This window comes from Gorilla gorilla, chromosome 3, assembly GCF_029281585.2.
Source record: "Gorilla gorilla gorilla isolate KB3781 chromosome 3, NHGRI_mGorGor1-v2.1_pri, whole genome shotgun sequence".
NCBI classification, from domain to species: domain Eukaryota; kingdom Metazoa; phylum Chordata; class Mammalia; order Primates; family Hominidae; genus Gorilla; species Gorilla gorilla.
Genome location: NC_073227.2, coordinates 143,203,140 through 143,230,323, shown reverse-complemented (window position 1 = coordinate 143,230,323; position 27,184 = coordinate 143,203,140). Strand labels below are relative to the sequence as shown.

At 36.2% G+C, this 27,184-nt stretch overlaps 1 protein-coding gene across 8 annotated transcripts in view; it reads right to left on the bottom strand.

Annotated features, from left to right (window-relative positions):
* Positions 1 to 27,184, bottom strand: part of AFG2A (AFG2 AAA ATPase homolog A) — a 396,134-nt gene that overhangs the window by 208,790 nt on the left and 160,160 nt on the right. For 6 of the 8 annotated variants that reach the window (XR_010133490.1, XR_010133491.1, XM_055385175.2 and 3 more), the window contains exon 14: positions 21,240 to 21,366. Coding sequence is in view for 4 of the 8 variants with exons in the window: in XM_055385175.2 (XP_055241150.1) it covers positions 21,240 to 21,366 (127 nt within the window). In the remaining 4 variants the exon portion in view is untranslated. Of the gene's footprint in view, positions 1 to 3,776; positions 5,891 to 21,239; positions 21,367 to 27,184 lie in introns of all 8 variants that reach the window. The other 2 variants (XR_010133493.1, XR_010133492.1) reach the window with 1 other exon arrangement.

Below are 27,184 nucleotides of genomic sequence, written 5' to 3'. Positions count from 1 at the left end.
TCACCTGAGGTCAGGAGTTCAAGACCAGCCTGGCCAACATGGTGAAACCCTGTCTTCACAAAAATACAAAAATTGGCACATGCCTGTAATCCCAGCTACTCAGAAGGCTGAGGCGGAAGAATGACTTGAACCCAGAAGGCAGAGGTTGCAATGAGCAGAGATCATGCCATTGCACCCCATCCTGGGCGACAGGGTGAGTCTCTGTCTCAAAATAATAATAATAAGAAGAAGAAGAAGAAGAAGAAGAAGAAGTATAATACAAAACTAATACTTGTATAATATTAAAGTATGAATGAAACATCTTCACTATATTACCATAACTGACCTTTTACTCTTTCCTGGCTATCTATATTTGATCTACTATTAAAGGGAAAAAAATAAATTCATGATAAGACATAGAAAGGGAGGCATTTGATGAAGTGACAAAACTTAAGTATAATACAAAACTTGAATCTCTCAATTTTTCCAAACAAGCTCTTTTTCATAGGCTACCATAAGACTTTAATATACAAACTTTATCAGAAATGCCAATATCTTCATTGCTCTGTGGTTTCTGTCTTTCATCAAAGAAAGGCTTAATGAATCATGTTCATCATTCTATTAAATGTAAAATACGAGGGGTGTCCAAAAATATATGGGTCTATGCTACTCAGAAAATATAAAACTCTATGCTAAGTCAGAATACAAGTGTTCATAGGTCTCCTATGCTCAAACCAATTTGTACAATCAATTTTCACAGCTATATAAGGCCAAATACATGTCATGAAGGTGTAAAAGATAAAATGAAAAAAAATACAGGTTGGCTTAAAATTAGAAGCAATGGCTTCAACTTCAAAATGAAAACAGGTAGGCATTTATTACTCCATGGAATCAGCAAGCCATTTCCTTTTGTGTAACATTCTTCTCAGGTTATTCAGAAGCATACTATGTTATGAAAATTTAAATTTTAAATGTCTAGAGTGTAAGTTTTCTAACACGTAAAATTTTTAAATAAAGCATGGATAAAAAGTATAGTCATCTGATGACACATCATGACAATACTGGAGAAAAATGACATGCTACGGGATAAAGAATAAGGTATCTGGGGAGACAGAAAGTCCTGCCTTACAATACTGCCTTCATTACTTACTAGTTCCTGAATCATGGCAAGCTATTTAATCTCTTTGAGCAGTAATTTTCTCATCTTCAAAATGTAAACAGAGGTACTACTTTGCAGGGTTATCAGGAGAGTTACAGATTATGTACATAAAGCACAGTGTGCTGTGCCTGGTATAGTGCATGTGCTCAAATAAAAGTGGTAATAATTGTTATTATCTTAGAGTAATATTTCTGGGTTTTTCTGATTTCCCTTTATGTATTCAATTTTGTATTTTATTTTTTACTTCAAATATAATACCTAACAAAATAAACATGTAATAAAATGCATAAAAGCAAATATTAATTTTCTGTAGATATACCTATAAAATTCAGTATATACATGATAGTTTTGCTTGAATTACATTTTTACTTCTTTGTTTTCCATGAAGAAAATCCTTGCTGCTTACGAGAACATTTGGCTTTTCTCACTGTCTGCCAGAATACAGGTTTAGGTCACGAATGTGAATGTGAAATATCAACTCATGGAAACTTGGCTGCAGAATACTGTTCTCCTTACCAATTTTGCAACTATGTAAGCAGGGCAATCAACTATCACCAAAACACAGTCATGAATATAACTGGAAGGAAGAGAACTTTTATGAGAAATTATTCTTAATTACTTAATGGTGATTAAACTCTCAGCATTACTTCCTCAAGGCCATCAGAGTAGTTAACATGAGCTTTAATCTTAGTGTTCGTTTTGCTATTCAGTAAATATATTACTGAACTACCTTCTACTAAACACATATCACCCCCAAGAAAAAGCTACATGTAGCTAAAGTGAGAAGTTAAAAACAGAAAATACTAACTTTCTCAATGAAGAACAGAGAAAACAAATTAAAAGATATACAATTTAGCTCAGCAAATTATTTGCATTTTGAATTAGCAAAATATAGCCAGCAAGCGAAAAGCTGATGCTTTCTAAATTGATTAATATAGTTAATAAGAAGGCAGGTTTATTTCATACTAACTGCTACTATGTGTTCCAGGTACCTGAATATACCAGTAAATACGACAAAAATCCTTGCTCAAAATAGACAAAAATGCTTCCCTTGCATTAGAGCAATGGGAGACAGACAATAATAAATATGGTGTATAAGTAAACTATGTGGTAATAATATTCACTACACTACACTAATAAGCACTACAGAAAAAAACAGCTGAGTAGCATAAAAGGAGGTAAGGAGAACCAGAGTGAGAAAATGGGTTGGAGCACCTACAGTGTCAGATGATTGATATAATCTTTTCCTGTGAGGCTCAATATTATTATTGCTTCAGATAAGAGAGATCTATCATATGAGTATTTCTTAGTTCTAACAATTACTAATAGCTTTCTATAAGACATATTATAATTAGTAATAAAGGGCCAGATGGTACACATTTTCAGCTTGTCAGCCATACAGTCTATATAGCACTATTCAACTCTCCCATTGCAGTGCGAAAGCACTCACAAGAGAAAAAAAAATGAATGTGGCTGTGTTCCAATAAAACTTTATTTCTAAACACAGGCATAGAGCACAGTAGTTTTCCAATCTTGGCTTAGTTCAGCTAAATGCCTTAATTCTAATGTTAAATTTTCCTGGGAGTATAGAGATAAACTTATCATCTATTTCCTAGTGTTTAACTTCAATTCTAATTGTCTAACAAGCAAAGATAAAACATAAATACAACAACTCACACACATATACCACTTCAACCTCCCTCTACCCTCCTCCATCTTCCGTCTTTCTCTTTTCCCCTCTGTCTTTACCCAAATCACTTAGTAATATAATGCAATCATCAAAGACTGAATTCTGGTTTATAAATGCAGTAGCAAAAGGATATCAAAATATTAAATACACAATTCAAAGACATTAAGTCTGATACAGAATTTAAGAATAAACCTCATAAAGTTGTTAAACTCAAAATGTCAGGCCTCTACTAGCCTCTAAAAAAACACACATATTTAAAAAAAAAATGCGTTAAGCCCCAAAATATAGAATTAAAGAGGCTGAACTCTTAGAAATTCCCAAAATATCCTAAACATTCATAAAAATATAATTTTGCTCACCTTCTCCAACATTAGCATTCTATTTTCTTCAACTTTCTACTTAGATAGAATATACTATACTTTTATAAAATCCTATGACAAATATTCTTTTTTGTACTCTAATACAAAAAAAAAAAGTTCTGGAATCAACATTTCCAAAAGGCACTCGTTTTACAACTGGCTTATCATTGTCTTTTTCATAACAAAACATACCTCTGACTAAGTCTGTCATCAAATATCTTGATGTAAACAGAAACAACATGTAACTTTTAGGCCATAAATTTTACTGGCATAACAAAAAGGTAAACATTATTACTTGGTATGAAACATAATTATTGATACAAGGCACTGGTCTGGTTTACCTGCACTGTCCCTTCTAGGAGACAGGAGTATAATCTAGCTTTTTTTTTTTAAGTACATTTTCATAATTTTAGTTATATTTAATTATGAAAATTAGATTATAAACTGTCAATATACACATAACTGATTTTTGTTGCTGAATAAATTCTCTAAAAGATTTACATGTAAAATATCTAGTTAGCCAAATTTTTATTAAGAAATCAAATTCTCTAAGAATCTTTCCAGCACTAAAATTCTACTTATTTCTGACCCGAAACTTGGGAGTAATGATGGCAGCAGCGGCCCGTCTGGAGCGGCGGCTGTGAGGACGCCCGCTGCACTGGGTAGGTGCGGCTAGAGTTGCAAGCTCCGCCAAGCCGTCAAGGCTGCGAACGGGCAGGAGCCCTGGCCCCTACTGAGTTGGGAGGGCGGGGCTAACTGCAGTTGTCCAGCCGTGACTCTGCACCCAGGCATCCTTGTGTTCTTGGGGGCCTGGGAAGCCCTCCTGCGCCCGCAGGCTCAGAAGTGACTGCTCCTGCTCCCTGGCCACTCCCTGATTGTGGCGCAGGCTCTGGGCGGAGCAAAGTTGTGGCCAAGCCTGGGTGCTGTCACAACTCAACTGGGTGTGCTTGTGCTCAGGGAGACACTGAGATGCCAGCCCCCAGCCACCTTGAACCCCTCTGGACTTTGGGCACTGGTGAGCATGGGAGGGAGGCTGAGGAGGGCTGAGGGTGGTTTGCCATAGGGCTTCAGGCACTCCTTGGCACAAACAGCCTGGGGGGCCATGGATGGCACATTCCTGGTGACAGAAGGCAGACAGGCTCCTGGGTGCAAAGGGGTGGGTCCCTGGTGAAACCCCACCTTCAAGACATGGACAGCCTGAAGCCTGGGGGCTGGGCTGCCAGTTCCATGTGGAGACCTCGGCCCAGAGTGAGAACTTAGGGTGCTTTCACTGGGCCTGCCCATGGCCACCCATGGACCAATCAGCATGCACTCTGTCCCTTCTGAGCCCATAAAATGCCCTGGACTCAGCCAGACTTGGAGAGACTTCAGGACTACTAGCTGCAGAAAGGAGCTACCTATGTTGGGTCTCCTGAGAGCTGTTCTGTTGTTCAATTAAGGTCCTTTCCACCTTGCTCACCCTCCAGTTGTCCACATACCTCACTGGTCCTGGACACGGGACAAGAACTCAGCACCCACCAAACGGAGGGACTGAAAGAGCAGTAACACAAACAAAACTCAAAAACATCCCCTACCCTGACTTGCCACATTGAGGGTGATGAGAAGGAGAAGAGTTGCAGCCCTTTGGGGAGCCCAGACCTAGGGGCTCCCTGAGGCAGGGCTGTGACACCCTCTTTGGGGCTCTGGTTCCTGGCTTCTCCAAGCTTCTGGGCACCACTGCGTTCCCCTCATCCAGTCATGGGTGCAGAGTGGAAGATGTGTGCAGTACATCTGGTCCAGCCACAGCCTTGCATGGAGCCAGCACCTGTTATCAGTGCCTGGAGCTGCCCACCCCATGCAGCAGCTTGTGTGCCTGACTGCGCATAGTGGCAGGAACCTGGGCTCACTTGCCCACGCAACCCTCACCGCTCCACGCCTCGCTCGCCCTTGGCAGGTGTGGGATTAAGGCCAGTAGCACGAGCAGAGTGCAGCCTGCTGGGCTGAGTGGGCAGAACAAGCTCAGTGGGTGCGAGCAGTACTCAAGCAGAAGGCGCCACTGGCCATGGAGGTTTCCAGCTGGTGAAGCAACACTCCAAGTCCCCTTCTTTGCTGAGGTAGTTCTGAGCCCACTGAGGCAATAACAATGCAGGTCTGTGTAAATGGGTTGTAAAAGATAGTCAAAGGTTGGTAAAAGAGCTGAGAAGCAGGAGGCCTTACCTCCAAGTGAAAAGAAACTGTTGCTGAAGTATAAAGCTGACATTTTCCTTTGTGTTCCGAATTAAACAATTTTTTTTAGTGTGGTTTGGGTATACCCCACATATTGTAAAATTCAATCTCTTTACTTTTACAGCTAGAAGGGTTCTGACAAATACAGGCGTACCTCCAAGATACTACAGGTTCAGTTCCAGACCACTACAGTAAAGCTAATATGGCAATAAAGCTAATATCACAATAAAGCAAGTGACAATAATTTCTAATTTACCAATATATATAAAAGCTATGTTTACAGTATATGATAGTCTACTAAGTATGCAATACCATATGTATGGGGGAAAAATAAATATACCTTAATTTAAAAATCCTTTATTGCTAAAAATGCAAATGATTATCTAAGCCTTCAGCAAGTTATAATCTTTTTGCTGGTGGAATGTCTTGCCTTGATGTTGATGACAGCTAACTGATCAGGGTGGTAGTTGCTGCAGGCTGGGGTGGCTGTGGCAATTTCTAAAAAAAAAGACAACAATAAAGTATGCCACATCGACTGACTCTTCCTTTCATGAAAGATATCTTTGTAGCATGTAATGCTATTTGACAGGGTAAACCACAGTAGAACTTCTTTTAAAGATGGAGTCAATCCTCTCAAACCCTGCTGTTTTATCAACTAAATTTACATAATATACTAAATCCTCAGTTACCATTTCAACAATATTCACAGCATCTTCACCAGTAGATTCCATTTCAAGAAATCACTTTATTTGCTCAGCCATAAGAAGTAACTCCTCATCCATTCTAATTTGATCATGAGATTGCAGCAATTCAGTCCCAACTTCACACTCCACTTCTAATTCTAGCTCTTTTGCTATATCTACCTTATCTGTAGTTACTTCCTCCACTGATGTCTTGAAGCCCTCAAAATTATCCCTGAGGGCTGGAATCAACTTCTTCTAGACTCCTGTTAAAGTTGACATATTTTCACCTCCTCCCATAAATCATGAATGATCTTCATGGCATCTAGAATGGTGACTCCTTTTCAAGGAGGTTGACTTTGCCCATATCTACTATTATGGCAGCAATAGCCTTAAGAAACATATTTCTTATATCATAAGACTTGAAAGTCAATATTACTCCTTCATCCATAGGCTGCAGAATAGGTACTGTTTTAGCAGACACAAAAACATTAATTCTCCTTATGCATTTCCATCAGAGCCTTGAGTAACCATGTGCATTGTCGATGAACAGTAACGTCTCAAAAGGAATCTTTTTTTTTCCCTCAGCAATAGGTATCGACAGTGAGCTTCAAATATTGAGAAAACTGTGCCGGAAACAGATGTGCTGTCAACCAGGCTTTGTTTTTCCATTGATAGAGCACAGGCAGAGTAGACTTAACATAACTGTTCAGACCCTAGGATTTTCAGAATGGTAAATGAGCACTGGCTTCCACGTAGTCACCAGCTGCATTAGCCCCTAACAACAGAGTCACCCTATCTTTTGAAGCGTGAAGCCAGGCATTAATTTCTCTTCTCTAGCTATGAAAGTCCTAGATTACCATCTTCTTCTAATATAAGGCTGTTTTTGCTACATTAAAAATCTGTTGTTTAGTTAACCGCCTTCATTAATTATCTTAGCTAGATCTTCTGTATAACTGGCTACGATTTCTACATCAGCACTTGCTGCTTCACTTTACATTTTTATGTTATGCAGAGAGCTTCTTTCCTTAAACTTAATGACCCAAGTTCTGCTAGCTGCCAACTTCTGCAGCTTCCTGACCTTTCTCGGCCTTCACAGAATTGAAGAGCATTAGGGCTTTGCTCTGGATTAGGCTTTGGCTTAAGAGAATGCTGTAGTTGGTTTGATCTTCTATCCAGATCACTAAAACTTTCTCCATATCAGTAATAAGGCTGTTTTGCTTTCTTATCATTCATGTGTTCACTGAAGTAGCACTTTTAATTTCCTTCAAAAACTTTTCCTTAGCATTTACAACTTGGCTAAACATTTGGTGAAAGAGGCCTAGCTTTTGGCCTCTCTCAGCTTTTGACATGCCATTCTCATGAAACTTAATCATTTCTAGCATTTGATTAATGTGACAGATGTGAGACTCTACCTTTAATCTGAACATTTGGAAATCATTGTAGGGTTATTCTTTGGCATAATTTCAGTACTGTTATGTCTCAGGGAGTAGGGAGGCCCAAAGAGAGGAAAAGAGACAGAAAAATGGCTGGCTGTTGGAGCAGTCAGAACACAAAATGTTTATTAGGTTTGCTGTCTTACATGGGTGTGGTTTATGGTGTCCTAAAACAATTACAATAATAATGTTAAATATCACTGATCCCAGATCAAGATAATAATAATAATGAGGAAGTTTGAAATATTACAAAAATCACCAAAATGTGAAGTGAGAATATGCTGTTGAAAAAATGGCACCAATGGACTTGCAGGGTTACCACAAATACTCAATTTATAAAAAATACACTACTTGCAAAGTGCAATAAACCACAATATAACGAGGTATCCCTGTATATGCAGTCCTGTAATCACCACTACAGCCAAGATATAGAATATCTACATCATTCCAAAAAGTTTTCCATTGCTGCTCTGTGGTGAAATTTCCTCCCTCAGATCCCCGAACTGATTTCTGTCCCTGCAATCCTCACAATGTCAGTATAGTGTACAGTCTTTTATATCTGACTATTTTTACTTAGCATAATGCTTTTGAAATTTATCCATCTTTGCATATATCAATAATTTGTTCCTTTTCATGACTGAGTAGTATTTCACTGTATGGACATGTTGCAACTTATTTATTCATTCACGTAGGTAGACATTTGGGTTGTTTAGGTGTTATGAATAAAGTTGCTATAAACATTACAAACAGGTCTTTGCTGGACAATTTATTCATTTTCCTTGGGTAAATACCTAGGACTGAGATTGTTGGATACTATGTTAAATATATATTTAACTATATGTAAGAAACTTGTGTATTTTTAAAAATGAAACAGATAGTATCACTTAAATTATGAATAAAGCTACTACACTGGCTGATGATACGTCATAATTTTTTTAAGAAAGAACAAACACACACCGCACTTCTAAACTTGCACAATTAAACAAGGAATGCACTAGTATTGTGTAAAATACACGTAAAGTGCTCATATTTGACTAAAATTAACTAGATATCATATGTAAAACACATGGCATAGACTTAATGCATACTGCATACCTAATGACTGCTAATTCTCCACTGTTCAACTTTCCATTTTCCCAGTGCTCTCCGCTCCCCAATCCTCAACTCACACAAACCCACACTTAAATTTGAATCATTATTTGTTAAATCAGTTATAAAAGAGGACACACTCTCTTGCTTTTCTTCAACTATTATCTCTTAAAGCAAAGCCAGTTTCATTCATTTCTTTAAGCTGCTCTTTGGATAAATAAGGGGGAGCCTCTAAACGCAGTAGAGCCTGTACTCAGGAAACATTTCAGGTGAACATCACCATCTTGTGTCAAAAAAGAGTAACTGCAATACCAAAGTTATCAAATAGAAAACAGAGAAGTCAAAATGTATGAAGGTTCATTTTTTTCCAAACTTATTCTGATGCATGTGTCAATTAAGTGTTGCAAAGCTTAAGCTCTTCATGTTTTATGAATTTAATGCATTAAAATTTCAAGCTAGATTGTGTATATCATAAAGGAACTAGGTTTTCTATTACAGGCCCCTTCAGATACTTTTTTGACACCACACACACACACAGAATGCCAGGAACAAAATGACACTTCATTATTGTTAATACTCTTTATGTACTTTAAAATTAGCCACCAAATTGCCCTTCTACTAGTGACTTTAAAACATTCAACATATAGCCCCAGATTTAGGTTTTGGCTACACTGAACATTAGTTCTCAAACATGAGATTCTAGGAGCATTAACAATAGAAGACAAGAAGCTTTTTCAAATTTAAAAGTGATTCAACTTTAATCATACAGTTAGATATTTCTATTCTAACTCAACATTATTTTTACATTCATATTCATTAAAAAATAGTTAAAAGTATATTAAATAGAACCAAAATATTGCAGGCTAATCAGACATCTGTGAAAAAAGAAAATATGCTGCTCAACAAGTTCTCCTTTTTCAAAGAGTAATAAATTTTAAATGAAAAAGTTAAGGTGTTCTTCAACTGTCAAGCAAGGTTTTTATTACACAACAACAGCCTTAAAGGCTGATTGATTGCTTTTTCTTTTTTTTTCTGAAAATCACATGGTTAATCACTTTTGCACACCTGGATAATATCTGCTTGCTTTATGATCTGTTTGAAGAAATAAATGTTACAATAACAAGAAAGTCTGGGAAGGTGGTACCTAAAAAGAAACAAAATAAAACAGAAAACAAAAAACAAAAACCTCAGAAACTTGTTTGGTAAGTAACATCCTTTTATATAACATTGAGAATCTCTATTCTTGTCTGTCTCTGTGTCACAAAAGAAGATAACTGTAGAGCTTGAATGATATATCAAAGATTATCTAGTACATTTTTCACAGGTACAGAAACAGATGTTCAGTGAGGATAAATTATTTCAAATAATACACAGTCTGTTAATAACACAGCTAGCATCAGAAACTAAGATCTCTGCAACCATCTGTCTGCCTTTACTCTTCCATTGCTTGTTTCTGTTAGTTTTGAGCTTTCCTATCACACTCTGTATAAGGCACTCTGGCCCCTATCATATTTATCCTCTGTTACAGGTGTCAAATCTCATTTTCCTCCAGACCCATTTCCTCAGCCACACTGCTGGCATTATGCAAAAGCTCCTTTCCAATGTTGTGCACTCTCAAAAAATTCATCCAGAAATACTAAGGTTTGGGAAGGTCTGTGGCCAAAGCACTATAAGCAAAAAGTTCAAAGAAGAAAAATACAAAACTCCTCATACAATAAGTCTAATATCACAAATTCATGAAATGGCAGCTATAAAGAGCAAAGTATTCAGAAAATTAAGTACATATTTCAGCATTGTCTTAAAGCTAAAAGAAATTAAAATAGCTGGTTTTAAATATCTACAGAGTTCAAACTAGATTAGTGTTGAACTCTTCACCGTATCAGTATATATATAATAAAACTTTGGTTATGAATTTATCTGAATTTCAATGAATGAATATAAGTCTGTTCACTCTTATCTATTTCCATCAAAGAAAGCAGAAAGCATTTCTTTACCCAGATAGTATTCTTAATAGCAGAATTTTACTTTCATCTGTTCTTCCTCCACAAATAATCTCAACCATCTAGTTTCTCTTTAGGAGTTCTCTTTGGTAACTCTTCAGAACATCCCCTAATTATCTCCATGTCAATTAAATGTTCCATGAAGTTCACCTAGATTGGGGATCTTGAACTAGATACTTTAAACAATTTTTCAAAAAGAAAGCTATATAAATTCTTCTTGGTATTTAAGATATATAGTGCCTTTCCTATCAATGAATAAAGAAATACATAGAGAATGACAGAAAGAAGATCCCACAGTTGACAAGTTGGGAAGATTAATCAAATCTAATAAGATGAATTTAGTAAGAATAAATTCCTCTATTCCTATGGCCTGAAGCCTTTGTAGTCACAGCCATGGAAATAATTGGGAAATCACTTGGACTTAAAGAAAAGAATATCTGGGAATCATGTGAAAAGTAGGAGAAACTTAGAGGAGCTAATTTTGGAGGATAACTTCTATATCTGGTATACATTGTGCCTCAGTTGCTGAAACTTAAATCAAATTAACTGCACAAGCCCAAGGCGTGAAAACTATTATTTAGCAGACTTTGAAGAAAGACCTGGGCTTTTCACCTTTGTTGTTGTTCTTGATGACTTTATTCAATAGCAATCTCAATGTGCAGCTGACAACAAAGCTAACAAAATCCTGGAATGCATTAGGAGAAGCAAGGTATTCAGGGTAGAGGCAGCAGGAGTCTCACTAAGTTCTGTACTGATAGAACACAACCAATCATTATATATTTGTTGGTGGATGTGACAACTTCAGAGCAAAAAGGACAAATAGTTCACAAGAAAAGGATGAGAATGCTTTAGACAGAAAAAGAATGGCATATGAAATAATCCAAAATGTCAAGCCTGAAAAACAAAAGACTGGTTAGTGAGATAAAGTGTAAAGACAAGATAACTTAACAGTTTTAAAAAATAAAGGAACACCATATAGAAGAAGGATTAAAAACTGTTCTTTACAGACTTTGGAATAAAATCAGGTAGATGTATAGAGGGTTTAGGGAGACAAACAGCTGCTGGTTCATCAGATTAAAGAACTTCCAAAAATGAAATGGTCTATTTCGTGAGTTAATAGTTCCCCATCAGTGTGGGTGAATAAGCAAAGGATGAAGAAATGATGGGTTGGGATTTTACAACAGGTGTCAGTGTATCAGATGGGTCATGTAGACCACGGAGCCTTCTATGTCCTCTCCAATCTTGAAAAAACCAATTTCTTTTAGACCTTGGGTATTGACAGCAACATGTATTTTATTATGGTATTACTTTCTCTAATATTAAACATACTTCAATTCACGTTGACAACATCAAATATTATTTACTAAACAAATATATCTAAACACAGAATCTTTCAAAATTTAGAAATCTAAGCCTGAAAATCCCAATGTTGCTAAATACTAAAAAGGGCATACAACTCATAACTACAAAAAGCTAATAACCAATGGAACTTTAAGATTCAGGTGGCATGAATAAACATTTACATTACTCATGTAATAAAAATTGTAGATTTATGAGTTTTAGGGAGTCAGTTGGAAAAAATAAGTATTTAGTGGAAGAAAATGTATTTAAAAAAATTAAAGATTAAGAGAGCTTTCAAGAGGGGATGGTGTATGCTTGAAATAAGTTAATTCAGCCTCCCTGCTATTATTTAAGTTCAGTATTATATTTTTTACTCAAATACGACTTATAATATAATGTATCTTCAGAAAACTTATGTGTTAAACATGTTTAAACAATCTTTAAAAAAAACTCTGTGGCTCATTCAACTCAAAATGAATTAAAGACAAATAAAGAGCTAAAACTGAAAAACTACTGAAAGAAGTTATAGGGAAAATGTTTCATGACACTGGCCTGGACAATAATTTTTTGAACATGACCTCAAAAGCACAGACAACAAAAGAAAAAATAGACTAATGGGATTACATGAAGCTAAAAAGCCTCTGCACAGCAAAGGAAACATTCAACATAGTGAAGAGACAACCTATAAAATGAGAGAATATGTTTGTAAACCAAACCTGATAAGGTGTCAAAATCTAAAATACCAAAATTTATAAGGAACTCAACAGCAACAAATGACCTGATTAAAAAATGGGCAAAAGACCTGAATAGACATTTCTCAGAAGACATACAAATAGCCAACAGGTATATTTTTTAAGTGCTCAACATCACTAATCATCAGAGAAATGCCAATGAAAACCACAATGAGATACCATTTCATACCTGTTAGAATAGCTATTGTCAAAAACATGAAAGATAAATGTTGGTGAGGATGTGGAGAAAAGAGACCCCTTGTACACTGTTGGTAGGAGCGTAAATTACTTCAGATATTACAGAAAATAGTGTGGAAGTTCTTAAAAAATTTAAAATAAAACTATCTTATGATCCAGCAATTCCACTATTGAGTATATATCCAAAGGAAATGAAATCAGTATGTCCAAGAGACATCTGCACTCCATGTTCACTGCAGCATTATTCACAATATCCAAGTTATGGAATCAACCTAAGTATTCATCGAAGAACAAGCGGATAAAGAAAATGTGGTATGTATACAGAAGGTAATCCTATTCAACCTTTATTAAAAGGAAATCCTGTCATTTGTGACAATATGGATCAACCTGGAGGATATTATGCTAAGTGAAATAAGCCAGACAAAGAAAGGCAAATAGTGCATGATCTTGCTTATATGTGGAGTCTTAAAAAGTCGAACTCATAAAAGCAGAAAGTAGAATGGTGGTTATCAGGGCCTGGAGGTCTAAGGGAGTTGGGAAGATATTGGTCAAAGGATACAAACCTTCTGTTAAACAGGAGGAATAAGTTCAAGAGGTCTATTGTACTGCAGGGTGACTATCGTTAACAATATATTGTATACTTAAAAATTACTAAGAGAGTTGGTTTTAAGTGTCCTCATCACAAAAAAATAAGAAGTATGTGAAGTAATGCACATGTTAAATAGCTTGATCTAGCCATTCCACAATGTATACACAATTATCAAAACAATATGTTGTACTCTATAAACAGATACAATTTTTATGTCAATTAAAATAAATAATCTTTTTTAAAAAGAAACAAAAACGTGAGGTTCATATATGAACAACAGACATTAAAGGCTACTAATCTTCTAAAAACTTACAAGGACAAATCAAGAGTCAGGAAACTTTTTCTGCAAAGGTCTAGAGTATATAATTTAAGCTTTATAGGCCATAAGTCTGTACTGTAACTACTCTACTACAGTAGTGCAAAAGGAGTAATAGACAAAACATAATCAAATTAGTGTGGATGTGTTCTAATAAAGCTTTATTTATGAGGACTGAAAGCTGAATTTCATATAATTTTCATATGTCACAAAAAACCACTTTTAAAGTATTTTCCTAATCATTTAAATATGTAAACACTATTCTTAGACAATGGGATGTGCAAAACCAGTTGGTGGGTCACGTTTGGCCTAAAGGCCATAGTTTGCCAACCCTTGAGATAAAGCGTCTTTATCTTATGAACATCGAAATGAAGTAAGACCCATATATGCATACAACCTCTCACCAGTCTCTCTTCTCTGATCTCTCCCAATTCTCTATCCCCAAAGCCAAAACTTGGAAGGGGCTGCCATAGAAGATAAGAAGAATAACTGTCATAGAAGTTAAAACACCTGGAGTTTTAAAAACAAACAAAAGAAGAATCCAGCAACAATAACAAAAACACTTATGAGAGTCTTGTGTAAAGATGGCAAAGCTGAAATTGGAAAACAACCGTACAGGACGCTTTCCAGCTCTAATCTTAATATGGCTCACCAAAGACTATTCACATCATTTTGATAAACAATGTGAAAGATTAATAGGCATCCATTCCTTAAATACTTTTGGGAAAGTAAAGAATTATGATTCATTTGAACTATTAATGTCAATTAGTCCTTGCAACTTTTTTTTTTTAGTTCTGACTTAGCTAAGAAGAGTAATATTAGAAGAGCAATAGTTATAACTAGGAAAAATGGAGAATGAAGAAACATTTGTAGCCTTTCTTCTGAGGGTATTTTTGGAATACTAGTCATTTGAATATCGGAAGATACGTATATTTAGCTTTTTATTTGTGGACATTTCTAAATATTGTTAATTAACTTTTCCCCATGTCATAAAACTTTCTAGAAAACTAAATTTTAAGCTGGATGCTGTGGTGCACACCTATAATCTTAGCTACTTGGGAGGCTGAGGCAGGAGATTGCTTGAGTCCAAAGGTTTAAGGCTGCACTACTTTACGATCTGTGAATAGACACTGCACTTCAGCCTGGGCAACACAGCCAGACTTGCATCTCAAAACAAACAAACAACAAAACCCAACTTCAATTTGCAACAATGTAAGAAAACAAAATGTTATGTCTTATTTAGCTCATTAAGCACATTTCCTCTTCCAGAAAAACTGTAAGGAAAATTAATGCCAATTTACTACCTCCATGAGTGTAACACAACAATAGAAAATAATCCTGAAGCCAAAATTATTCAAGACTTCTACATAACTTTCATAATTTTTCTCAATTGGGCAATCTTTTCCATAGATGGCTTAAAGTAAAATTTTTGAAGTCCTTCAAATTTCCTACTACAAGAAAATTAGGTTTATACGCTAGGGATAATGCTTATAATTTAATAGTTCTTATTAGGAGCTTGTTATATAGTAGGTATCTGTACTAAAAGTACCCAAATAAACCGAATTCAAAGATATTCACAGAATTAAAACTATTTTGAGGCATGCGTATCACCTAAGAAGACATGATCATGTTTCCCTTAAGATTCAACACAAATGTATAAAATGTCATGGACTGGACACTTCTAAAGGGGCCACACAGCAGTTGTTAACAATGAACAACATAAACTCCAAAAGTTTGGGCATTTAACTATTATTTGGGCATCATTAATAAATTAGTTGTTTGTTTCTAAACTCTCCTGATGCTAAGGAAATCCAGACCATCAGCAATCAATCTAAAGACAATGAGCCTACTTGACATCACACAATCTCATTAATCTTCATCTGTCCTACCACATCCTGTCACTCTTACGCAAAATGAACACTAGAGGACGCAACTTCAACTTCTCTTCACTATCTAAGCAGGAGGTAGAAAAAAGCCTAGGGGACTTAGGGACATCACAAGCAATTATTTCACTCTGCCTAGTGTGCTACATCACAGCAAATGAGTCTGACATGTAAATGTGACATAGCAAGGAGTAAAATAACGCAGTTCTTGAGCTATGTGTCTCACGGTCTTTGCTAAAACACCAGAATCCCCAAGAGACTTTGGCTTTAGTCTCCCCAGAAGACATGAAACTGAAATATTGTCAAAAAGAGACACTAAATATGCACAACACATGGGTAACATAATAATATCAATTTCACTCCTGTGACAGTCCAGGAATTCTCCTTGTTTTAACGTACTAACCTAAAATCATCATAACATAGAGGTTGTGGGGTAAGAGGCGACAAGATTGTAAAATACGCTAGCTAATTTAAAAGGCCAAATGCCTGGATTTAATGTAGCCAAAATTACACTATATATATCAATTTCTTTGACTCTACAATGGTCTTTTTTTTTAATCAGTTTTAGCCTAAAAACATAAAATGTACTTTAACTCTTTGTCATCTCTTTTATTCCTACTACAGTTTCTTCCAGACAATAAAGATGGTAAAAACTGTGTCTTTATTTCATAACAGGATGTTGTTGTTTTAATTGTCCTTAAAACTGTTTTGTTTCTACCAGCACATTCATGGCACAGTTTGAACATTATGTGCTAATCATACAAGTGTGGAAACAACTTTATAGTACTATTAAACAATATAAGTAATGTTCCACAGTAGTTCTTCAGAGAAAAAGTATCTGGAAAGGAAACAGACTTAAAATTTTACTGCATATTCTCTTGTATTTCACAAACTTTAGAGAACTTGACAAGGACATACACTTTTGATACAGTATATATCATCTGAGTAGTAACAAAAGTATAGTTAAAAAAAATTCATGTTCCACAGGGAGTTCTACCTGAAAGTGAAATGAATTAAATATTAAACTTTTTAAAAATTATCACTAAATACTGAAGGCACTTTCCCCACCATAACTACAGAATATATACAGCACATTTAGGCCATGGTTCAAAATAAGAGGGAATCAATGAATAAAAAGAGGGATGTGAGGAAAGTGTGGATAAAAGAGATATATATATATATATATATATCACACACACACACACATACACACACACACACATATATATATATATATATATATATATATTTTTTTTTTTTTTTTTTTGTGGGGAGGGATATAAAGAAAGTGATTTTGTATGAGGGACCTTGCATGGTGGATTCTTGTCCTAGAGTAAAGTAACTGGTTGTTTGAGAGGGAGATGGTGTAGGACAGGTCACAAGGTCCAGACATGTCATGGATGGTCTGTGTGGGTGATAATGGAGTTTGTGAAAGGGAATTTGTGAGGGGAGTTTTGTGTGTGATTAAGCTGGCTGTGACTGAAGGAAAACTGTTTGTGGTAGACTTTCTAGAAAATGGTCTAGGTGTTAGAGCCAGCTTTTCTTAAGGTATTAATTTGCTAACTTACCAGAATTTTTGCTTTTTCGATTCTGTGATTTATTTCTTTTGAAAGCTTCTCAGATTTGTGTAACTCTTTCCTTTAGCTTTTTTGTCAGCTCCTGTGACTTGTTTCTCCTCTGGTTCTGACTGCTGTTATGGCCTGATACTAGAGTGTTTTGCCTTAGAGGTCTACAGGAACACTTTTCCCCCAGTATAGCTTGATTCGATGCTCTTGGTTTTTCTTGATATATAATCTTATTTTTGGCTTTTAATATTTGACTCCTATATTGCTTAAAATGTTTTAAGCCACCTCTATTCCTCTCTGGCCTAAAATGTTTAATTGGCTATAAGTCTTTTGACTTACACGTTCCCCGGCCAAAGGAAATCCTACAGAAACCTAAAAAACTAATTCAAGCCATGATGGGAAATAGGGGGTTGGACAGACTTCACTATGCCACCCCGGCTCTTGGAATTTAGGCCAGGTTCAAAAGGCCTTTCAAAATTATGAAAATAAAGTGTTGCCCTTTCCCACAAAGAAAAAAATAGTTCCTCTGTTTAACCAGACTTAGTCTTACTAAGAACTTAAAAAGAAAGATCCCCCAATGATCAATTACAACCCAAAATGGAAGGACCCCTATCAGGTATTGTTAAGGACCTCCACTGCTGTCAAACATTAGAGAATCACTAGCTGGATACAGCTGTCTAGGATTAGACCTGTTTCTTGTAAGTCGCTGCAGGCATAAGAGGAAGACACCATAACTTACAAACCTCTAGAAGACTTAAAGCTATTATTTCACAAACACACAGATAAATAATGTGATGCTGTGGGTGGGCATAGGAGCATTAAGTTTTCTCTTCCTTATAATTGTAATTTTCTTGTTTAACCTCCTAGTAAAGTTTGTATCTTCTAAAGTCAACATAAAGATGATGCTGGCACAAGGCTTCCAACTCATCTTATCTTCTGACCCAGAAAATGAAAATATCCTGCTGTTGGGCTCCTTAGATCAGGTATCCAGAGATTTTTACTCCTCCCATGCTAGGCAGAGCCTATGTTTATAAAATCAGCAGAAAGCACTTACAGAAGATAGACCTGTGCCCATCTGCAGCCCTTTAAGATTAAGGAGGAGTTTCTAATCTCTGAGGGGGGAATAAGGTAGGAGAAAAACAAGACTTGTTTTCTGGTGAAAAACTCTGCTGAACAAAACAGGATCTAGTCCACATGGGGCAAAGTGAAGAAACTGGCCAAAGCCAGCAGATGGCAACAAAAGCGATCTCTAGCTGCGCTCAATGCTCATTGGCATAAGACACTGCCACCAGAACCATGGCAGTTGACAAATGTCATGGCAACGACTCAAAAGTTACCACCCGTTTCCATGGCAGTGACCCAGAAGTTACCCTTTCATAGAATCAATTTGTGTTAACTCACCCTTTAATTTGCATGTAAATGAAAGTGGGCATAAGTGAGTATAAATACAGTTGCCAAAAGCCCATACCTTGCCAACTCTGGGTGCACTGCTTATGAGTTAGCCCTGCACCACAACGGGCAGTACCAATCAATAAAAGATTGCTGTCTAACACCACCAGCAAGCTCTTGAATTCTTTCCTGGGGGTAGCAAAGAACCCTCCTAGGCTATGTCCCAATTCTGGGGCTGGCCTGTCCTGTATCACCCTGATAGAAACATATCTTCTCCCACTTATTCAATCAAATGCTAATCTAGGTGCTACTGCAAAGGGCTTTTGCAGGATCCTTAATCAACTGACTTCAAGGTCCAGAGATTTTTCCTCAATAAGGCTAACCTCATCAGATGAGCCCTCCAAAGGGACAAATTTCCTGGCAAAGGAAATTTGAAGTGTGACAGGGATAAAACATAATAGAGTTTTCCATTGCTGTTTCTGATGGAGGAGGGGGCTGTGTGGCAAGGAATGTGGGTAGTCTCTAGGAGCTGAGAGTGGCTCCTAGCTGACATCAAGTAAGGAAATTCAGTCTTTAGTTCTCAGCCCCAATCACAAGTGAGCTGTGCCACAATCATGTGAGCTTAGAAACATGAGCTCCTGAGAATGCAGTCTAGCCAACACTGTGTTTTCAGTCTTTAGTTTAAATCCTGAGCAGACAAACTAGTCATGCCGTGCCCACATTCTAACCTAAGAAATGTGAACTAACAAATGGGTGCGAAGCTGCTAAATTTGTGGTAATTTGTTACACAGAAAGAAAACAACAATACAAGCACTAAACAGGCCAAGTCAGACAGCTTGATTTAGAAAAATGCAGTTAAGTTTACTGTAAGCCTTACATCCAACTTCAAGAAATATATCTAATATCAAGGACACCCAACATTAGGAAGCCAAAGAAGGCTACTATTAGATTAAGCTGTAGTGACAAAAATCCTAAGACATTTTAGAGCTTATTAACCACAGGGAAACCAGGAAATAAATATCATAAAAATACAATGAATTCTTAACAGGAGAAAGATTTTTCTGGATTCAGCACCCTTTATTTGTGAAACCAGAGGCAGAATTAGGTAAACTTTAAGGGCTCTTTCAGCAGTTTCTACAGTCCTTGTTAAGATACAGTCTTATACTTTGTATAGACTTCAGAGATACCTTAACACCAACCCAGATTCTATAAATACTCAGAACTCACCTATCTTCTAATAAAATACTGCATCAGGAAGGGAATGATTTTTTAAGGTCCAAAGCTTTCCTGCATTTTACCAAAGGATCTTTATCACATAGCAAAATACCTAACCAAAGCAAGGCTTTCTTGCCACATAATAGTTACATTCAAAGGGGTCTTTTTAAAAAATCACATTTTTTAAAACTGAAAGAATGTGTATATGTACACAGGAAGAAAGTAGCTCATAAAGTCATACACAAGGCAATCATGCCAACAACAACAAAAAAGAGAAACTGGTTCACGCTCTGAGAGCAAATGTTTACTCAACTTAAATCCTTATATTACATATTAGATATAGATGAGGAACTTAAATTACTGAACTCCTTTATTAAATTATGACCTAGGGAAAAAGTGGTAGTAATAGTTTAAAAGGACTGGTTTTGCACCTATACTACTTAATTTAATGTGACAGCCTGACTAACTTCTTAAAAAAATAGAAGAATCCATTATTTTTATTCTAATTACTTTAAAAACAACAATTAGGACAGTACTTCTTCAAAGTTCTTGTGTTGATGGCAACTGGAGTCTAACTAGTACTTGCTAAATAGCTAGAATGTACCTTCGTATAGATGAAAATGTTGAAAACTCTGGAAGAATAAATTAGATGAAACAAAGAATTTCAAAACTTCAATTCTCTAGAGAAATATGCTAAAAGTAAGATACAAGACTGGGGAGTAGATATTGAAGAGTTATGAAATAGTTTCATTAATACTGAATCATAAGCAATAAAAATGTAAATAAAAGCTTTCCTTTGTTCTCTTCATTTCCTTTAGTTGAAGATCCTTTGTAGGACAGCTCTCTGGGTGGTCTTGGAATGACCGAGTTCTCTCTCTCCCCTCGTAGCTCTCAAGAATAACTGTAGCATGTGCAGGAAATGCAACATCCTGAGACAGAGAGGGACCGGCTGGAACAGCCCAGGTTCTACTCCAGTCCTCCCCTAAAAACAGGATGTCCTCCAACACTTTAGCCCAGTGAGTCTCACATCCTCAGTGTACAAAACCTGGAACAGGGTGCTTTCCAGAGGCCCTCAGCTGCAGTGCAAGTGGGGCATATGCAGTCAAGATTCCATTCACCCAGGGCAGTTTTCCCGAACCTTGAGAGACTAGCTTGCAATGAATCCTAGGCTTCTGTTGTATCTTGCTGCCTATCCGGAAGTGGTAAACTTGCTTTGTATAACTTGTATGCAAGAATGTTCTGTCTTACCAGACTCAGACAAGATGGTAACCAGTCCACAGTGAACCTGCTTTACATTCTTCAATATCCTCTAAATGAAATACTGATTAGAAAGTAATTTGACAAAAACAAAAACCTGATAAAATCAAACGAGCCAGTTCTTGATTTTATAATATCCACAATGCCTTCTCTCTTACCTTGTCTATCCTATCTGGACGGTTAGTAGCTGCCAAAATGGTCACATCCTTTAGCTGTTCAATCCCATCCATTTCTGTTAAGAGCTGAGCCAAAACACGATCGGCTACATTCCCAGCACCTAAAGAACTGATTTTGAAAGTACGGTTTAAAAAATATCTTTACTTATCTTCAAATACTATTATCTATTAATTTTTAAAGGTTCTATAGTCTATAACAAGAGAAATCATGTCTGTTTTCAAATATGAAGTATGCATTTGAGACTTTATTTACTGCATTATCATATCTCAAAACAAACTGTATTCAAATCATTTATTTTCCTCTATCATCAACCATGTTCATTTTCATTCCAAAACAAAAATATTTAAATAAATGTCAGAAATAAAAGCACTGGAAAACAAGATATAAGATTATTTAAAATAGTTCATCAAATACATAAGAGAATTGTTCACTCAATGTTTATATTCTACATGGTAAATATCTTGACAGAAATTAGAATAAAAAACTGAGTAAGATGCAAACCCATTCCTCACATGAAACCTAAAGTCTATGTGAAATAAAAAACTCATTACGCATCCACAACAACTGGGATATTTCTGATGTTTCTTCATAAATATTAAGAATATTTTTAAAACACATCAGAAGGTAGGTAATCACCACAATCCCCATTTCTTGAGAAACAGGCAAAGAAAGCAGGCTAGTTTTTTTCCTTTGGTTTACGTACCAAGTCAATTACAAAGCCAGTTCTAAACACACTATCCTTTATTTTAACTTCATGTCCTTTGACCACAAAAAAATTACTAAATATAAGTTTTTAAGAAATAAACTCGGGCCAGGTGCAGTGGCTCACGTCTGTAAAACCTTTGGGAGGCCGAGGCAGGTGGGTTACTTGAGGCCACGAGTTCAAGACCAGCCTGGCCAACATGGCGAAACCCCATCTCTACTAAAAAAAATAAAAAAATTAGTCAGGTGTGGTAGCATGTACATGTAATCCCAGCTACTCAGGAGGCCGCAGCATGAGAATACCTTGAACCTGGGAGGTGGAGGTTGCAGTGGGCGGAGATCACGCCACTGCACTCCAGCCTGGGCAACAGAGTGAGATTGTGTCCCAAAAAAAGAAAAAAAAAAGAAGTAAACTCATCAGATCCTACTAATGAACAAAACCCTGTATCACACAATCAAAATGTGCAAAATAATTCTCATTAGCAATAGCTTGGATTTCCTCCAAGACCTATTTGGAATTGATAAATATGTAATAAACAACTGAGTGGACAATTATAGAGTAACACAGCATTGTAAGTGTATTAAACATGTAAATTCAATTAGATGCACTTGGGTGGAAGAGGACGTAAAGTAGAAGGAGATACACACCCAATAACTTTGTTAGCACCTGTGACAAAGAAGCACACCTCAGTATAATCATCATGTAATATATTTAATAATAAGGTAATCAGCATCTCTAAATGACAGTATTTAGACTTATAAGTTAAAGTATTTAGTTAAGTATTTAGACTTATAAGTTCAAAAATCTGACTTAGTGTATCCACAGGAGAATAGCCTCTAACTCACACTAATCAAATGCACATGAGGTTGTCATACAAATCACAACACTAATTTATTAATTTAACATGGTTTTCTCCAGTATTTAAAATATATGGGACCAAAGAGTACTTGCAAAGTCAATGAGAACTGTTTTAGGCACTAATTCTTGCAGGTAGCTACTCTGCCGGTACACAAATTTGCTTTTTTGACTCTACGTAAGAATAAACATTGAACACTATAAACAAATGGATTCTATATCTGTATTAGACCGTTCTCACACTGTTATAAAGAACTACTGAGACTGGGTAATTTATGAAGAGTACAGGTTTAATTGATTCACAGTTCCACTTAACAGCAAGCATGACCGGGAGACCTCAGGAAACTAACGATTATGGCTGAAGGAGAAGAGGAAGCAAGGACTTTCTTCACATGGCAGGAGGAGAGAGAGAGAGAGAGAGCACGAAGGGGGAAGTGCCACACACGTTTAAATCATCAGATCTCATGAGAACTCACTCACTATCATGAGAACTGCAAGGGGGAAATCTGCCCCCATGATCCAATCACCTCCCACCAGGAGTCTCCTCCAACATACGGGGATTACAATTTGACATGAGAGTTGGGTGGGGACACAGAGCCAAACACTATCAACATCCTTCAAAAGATTCTCCATAATATAACTTTTCCACGTGGGAGTTTAACTGTCAAGTAGAAACACAGTTGGCAAAAGCTTTAGGAGGTCTTTCATAATTACTACAAGCTTAGTAAATATTTCAGGCTGCCAATAAATTACATCGGAGGCCTTTAATTGTATCTACTCTGCTAATCACTTGTGATTCTATACTAGAAAAAACTCAGGAAGGTAATATGGACAGGTCTCAGGAGAGTCAAGGTGGGCTGTCATAAGAAAGATGGTTTCTAAGGTAAAACCTAAAAACTTGGTGGGTATCAGGCAAGCAAAGGGTGAAAGGAGGGAAAGAGAAAGAACACAGAATACTAAAAACTGGATAAAGTGCACAATGGCTCAGCATAACAGTAAAGTGAAAATATAAAAGATAGTACAGAAAAATAAACCAAGGCTGAAAACAAAGACCTTGTTATCCAAATCATGGAGTCTGGATTTTATGCTACAGTTAATGGGATGTTTCAACTAGAGACATGACCTAACCAGATTTGTATTTTTGAGAAACACCATGGCTGCCTGCAGTGTAGAGAAGAGACAATAAAAGGACAGCATTGGCTCAATTTCTGGTCCAGAATGTTAAGAGCTCGGAAGTCTTCGCTCTGTCCTAACAGCAAGTAAAAAGCTGAACAAACTGAAAAACCAACTCTTCTTAGATCCATCATATTAGTAAGGTCACAGGGCAAATCACTGCCCCCAAAATTGGAGAGACAGACAGCCCAGGTACAGAAAATCACAACTTTCTGGAGCAGAAACCCACAAAGAGAAACCTCCATGACAGCCAGTGCCAGGGTAGGACAACTGGAAATGCAATTAACAAACTGCTGGGGGTTCAGTGTTTGACAAGTCTGAGAGTCATAGAGCGGGGTCCCTCACACATTTGTGAGTTTTATCTTCAGCAACTACACCAGCTTCTCACAGTGAAGATCTGAGAAAAATTCCCCTGTGCTTCTGGCAGGAGGAAGGAAAAGTACCCATTGTGAAATACACTAGAGCATTCTCTTCTTAAAAACGCCTGCTCCTCAAGAGAAAATATTTTTTCCCAGAGCTTATGTTATTGAGGTTTTATTAGACATCAACTGACCCAGAGGAAGAGAAATACCCAACTTCAGCCCTCTCTAGCCTTTCCCATGGGAGAATGAAAATAAAAAACTCCAGCTCCATCTAGCCATCCTGTCCCACCTAACGGGAGAAAATTGTGAAGTTCACAGTCCAAGGGTATAGACTCACTAAAAGACTCAGACCTAATCACAGGACCATGGAACACTCCTTCCCATACTCCCCCCAACACCTTACCATTATATAACTAAAGCCTCATTTACTGCAATTCATTTTATCCCATATATCGTGTCTGGATATCAAAGAAAGATTACAAGGCCTACAAAGACAGAAATAACACAGTTTGAAGAAATTGAGTACACATCAAAAGCAAAGTCAAATGTGGCAGAAACACTAGAAGTATCAGACCAGGAATTTTTAAAAAACTATGATTAATATGTTAAGGATTCCAATGGACAAAGTAGACAACAAGTAAGAAAAGATGAGTAATGTAAGCAGAGTGATGGAAATTCTAAGCAAGAATCAAAAAGAAATGCTATAAAAAAGAAATGCTAGAGATCAAAAACACCGTAACAAAAATAGAGATTACATCTGATGGGCTCATTAGTCAACCGGAAACAGCTGAGGAAAGAATCTCTGCACTTATGGATATGTATATAAAAACTTCCAAAACTGAAAAGCAAGGATAAGGAAAACTTTATAAAAACAAAATACTGGACTAGATTTAAAAAAAATAATAATAAAACCATACAGAACAAAATATCTAAGAACTATGAAGCAAATAGGTGTAGCATGTGTAATAGCAACACCAAAAGAAGAAAGAACAGAACCAATATTTGAAGAAACATTCACTGAGAATTTCCCCAAATTAATGTCAGATACACATCCAGGAAGTCCAGTGAATACCGAGCAGAATAAATGTAAAAACAAACAAACAAACAAAAAGCTACACATAGGCAGAAAATCAAAGATTTTTCAAAAACCTTTAAGAAGTCATATGTCGAGGGGTGGGGACCACCTTACTTACAGAAGAGCAAGAATTACGTTAACTTCTCCTCAGAAACCATGTGAGCAAAAAGAAAGTGAAGCGAAATATTTAAACTATTGAGAGAAAAAAACCCACCAATGTATAATTTTATATCCTGCAAAAACATCCTTCAAAAATGAAGGAGAAAATTTTTCTCAAATAAAAATAAGGAATTTGTTGCCAGTAGACCTGCCTTGCAAGAAATGTTTAAAGTTCTTCAGAAAGAAAAAAATATAGGTCAGAAATTTTGATCTATATAAAGAAAGAGAAAGAAGAAATAAAGAAGATTAAAAACTTTAATTTTTCCTACTTTTAACTGATCTAACAAAAGCTTGTTCAAAATAACAACAATGTATTTGATACCTATAGTTTATGGACAAATGAAATGAATGACAAAAATGATACAAGGGACACGAGAAGGATAACTTAGGAATTTTTTTTATTATAAGGTACTTGCACTACCTGTGAAGTGAATAGGGCTATTTGAAAGCAGAAATATATTGCAAAACTTAGGGTAACAACTGAAAAACAAACAAATAAACAAAAAAACCCAAAAAACTTAACAGTCTAAGAAAAGAGATAAAATAAAATAACATAAAATGCTCAATTAAAGCCATGAAAGAGAAGAAGAAATGGGAATGAAGAACAAAGGCGACTAATAGAAAACAGTAACAAATATTGTAGATATTAATCCAACTATATCAATAATCACTTTACACATCAATGGCCTAAATGCACCAATTAAAGAACAGAGATTGAATGAATAAAAAAAAAGACCTAACTATATATTGCCTACAAGAAACCCACTTTACCAACAAAAACAAATATAGCTTAAAAGTAAAAAAATGAAGAGAGACATACAATGCTAACACTAAGTCAAAGAAAGCTGGAGTAGCTATATTGATTCCAGACACAGTAGACTTCAAGCATGCAAAATTCTCAGAGACCAAAAGGGGTATTATATAATGATAAAAGGGTAAATTGTCTAAGAAGACAGAACAGTCCTTAACATGTATGCATCTAACAACAAATCAGCAAAACGTGAGGCAAAAACTAATAGAACTATAAGGAGAAGTAGATGAATATGCTATTATAGCTGAAAACTTCAACATCACTTTATTAGAAATAGATCCAACAGGCAAAAAAATCAATAAGAACATAGTTGAACTAAATTGCAATTCAACTGGATATAACTTATATCTACACACTAATTCATACAGCAACAGCCAACACATTCTTCATAAACTCAGACAGAATATTCATCAAGATAGACCACATTCTTGTCCATAAAACACACATGAACAAATTTAAAAGAAATCATAGAATGTCTGCTTTCAGACCAAAATAGAATTAAACTGAAAGTCAAGAGCAAACAGCTAAAAAAAAAAATTCCAAAATACTTAAAAGACTGAACAACACACTTTTAATACATAGGAAAAAAAAAGAAACTTCAAGAGAAATTTTAAAATATTTTTAGGCCGGGTGCAGTAGCTCACCCCTGTTATCCCAGAACTTTGGGAGGCCGAGGTGGAAGGATTTCTTGAAGCCAGGAGTTTGAGACCAGCCTTGGCAACAGAGTGAGACCCCATCTCCATAAAAAATAAAATAAATGTAGTCTAGCATGGTGATGCATGTCTGTA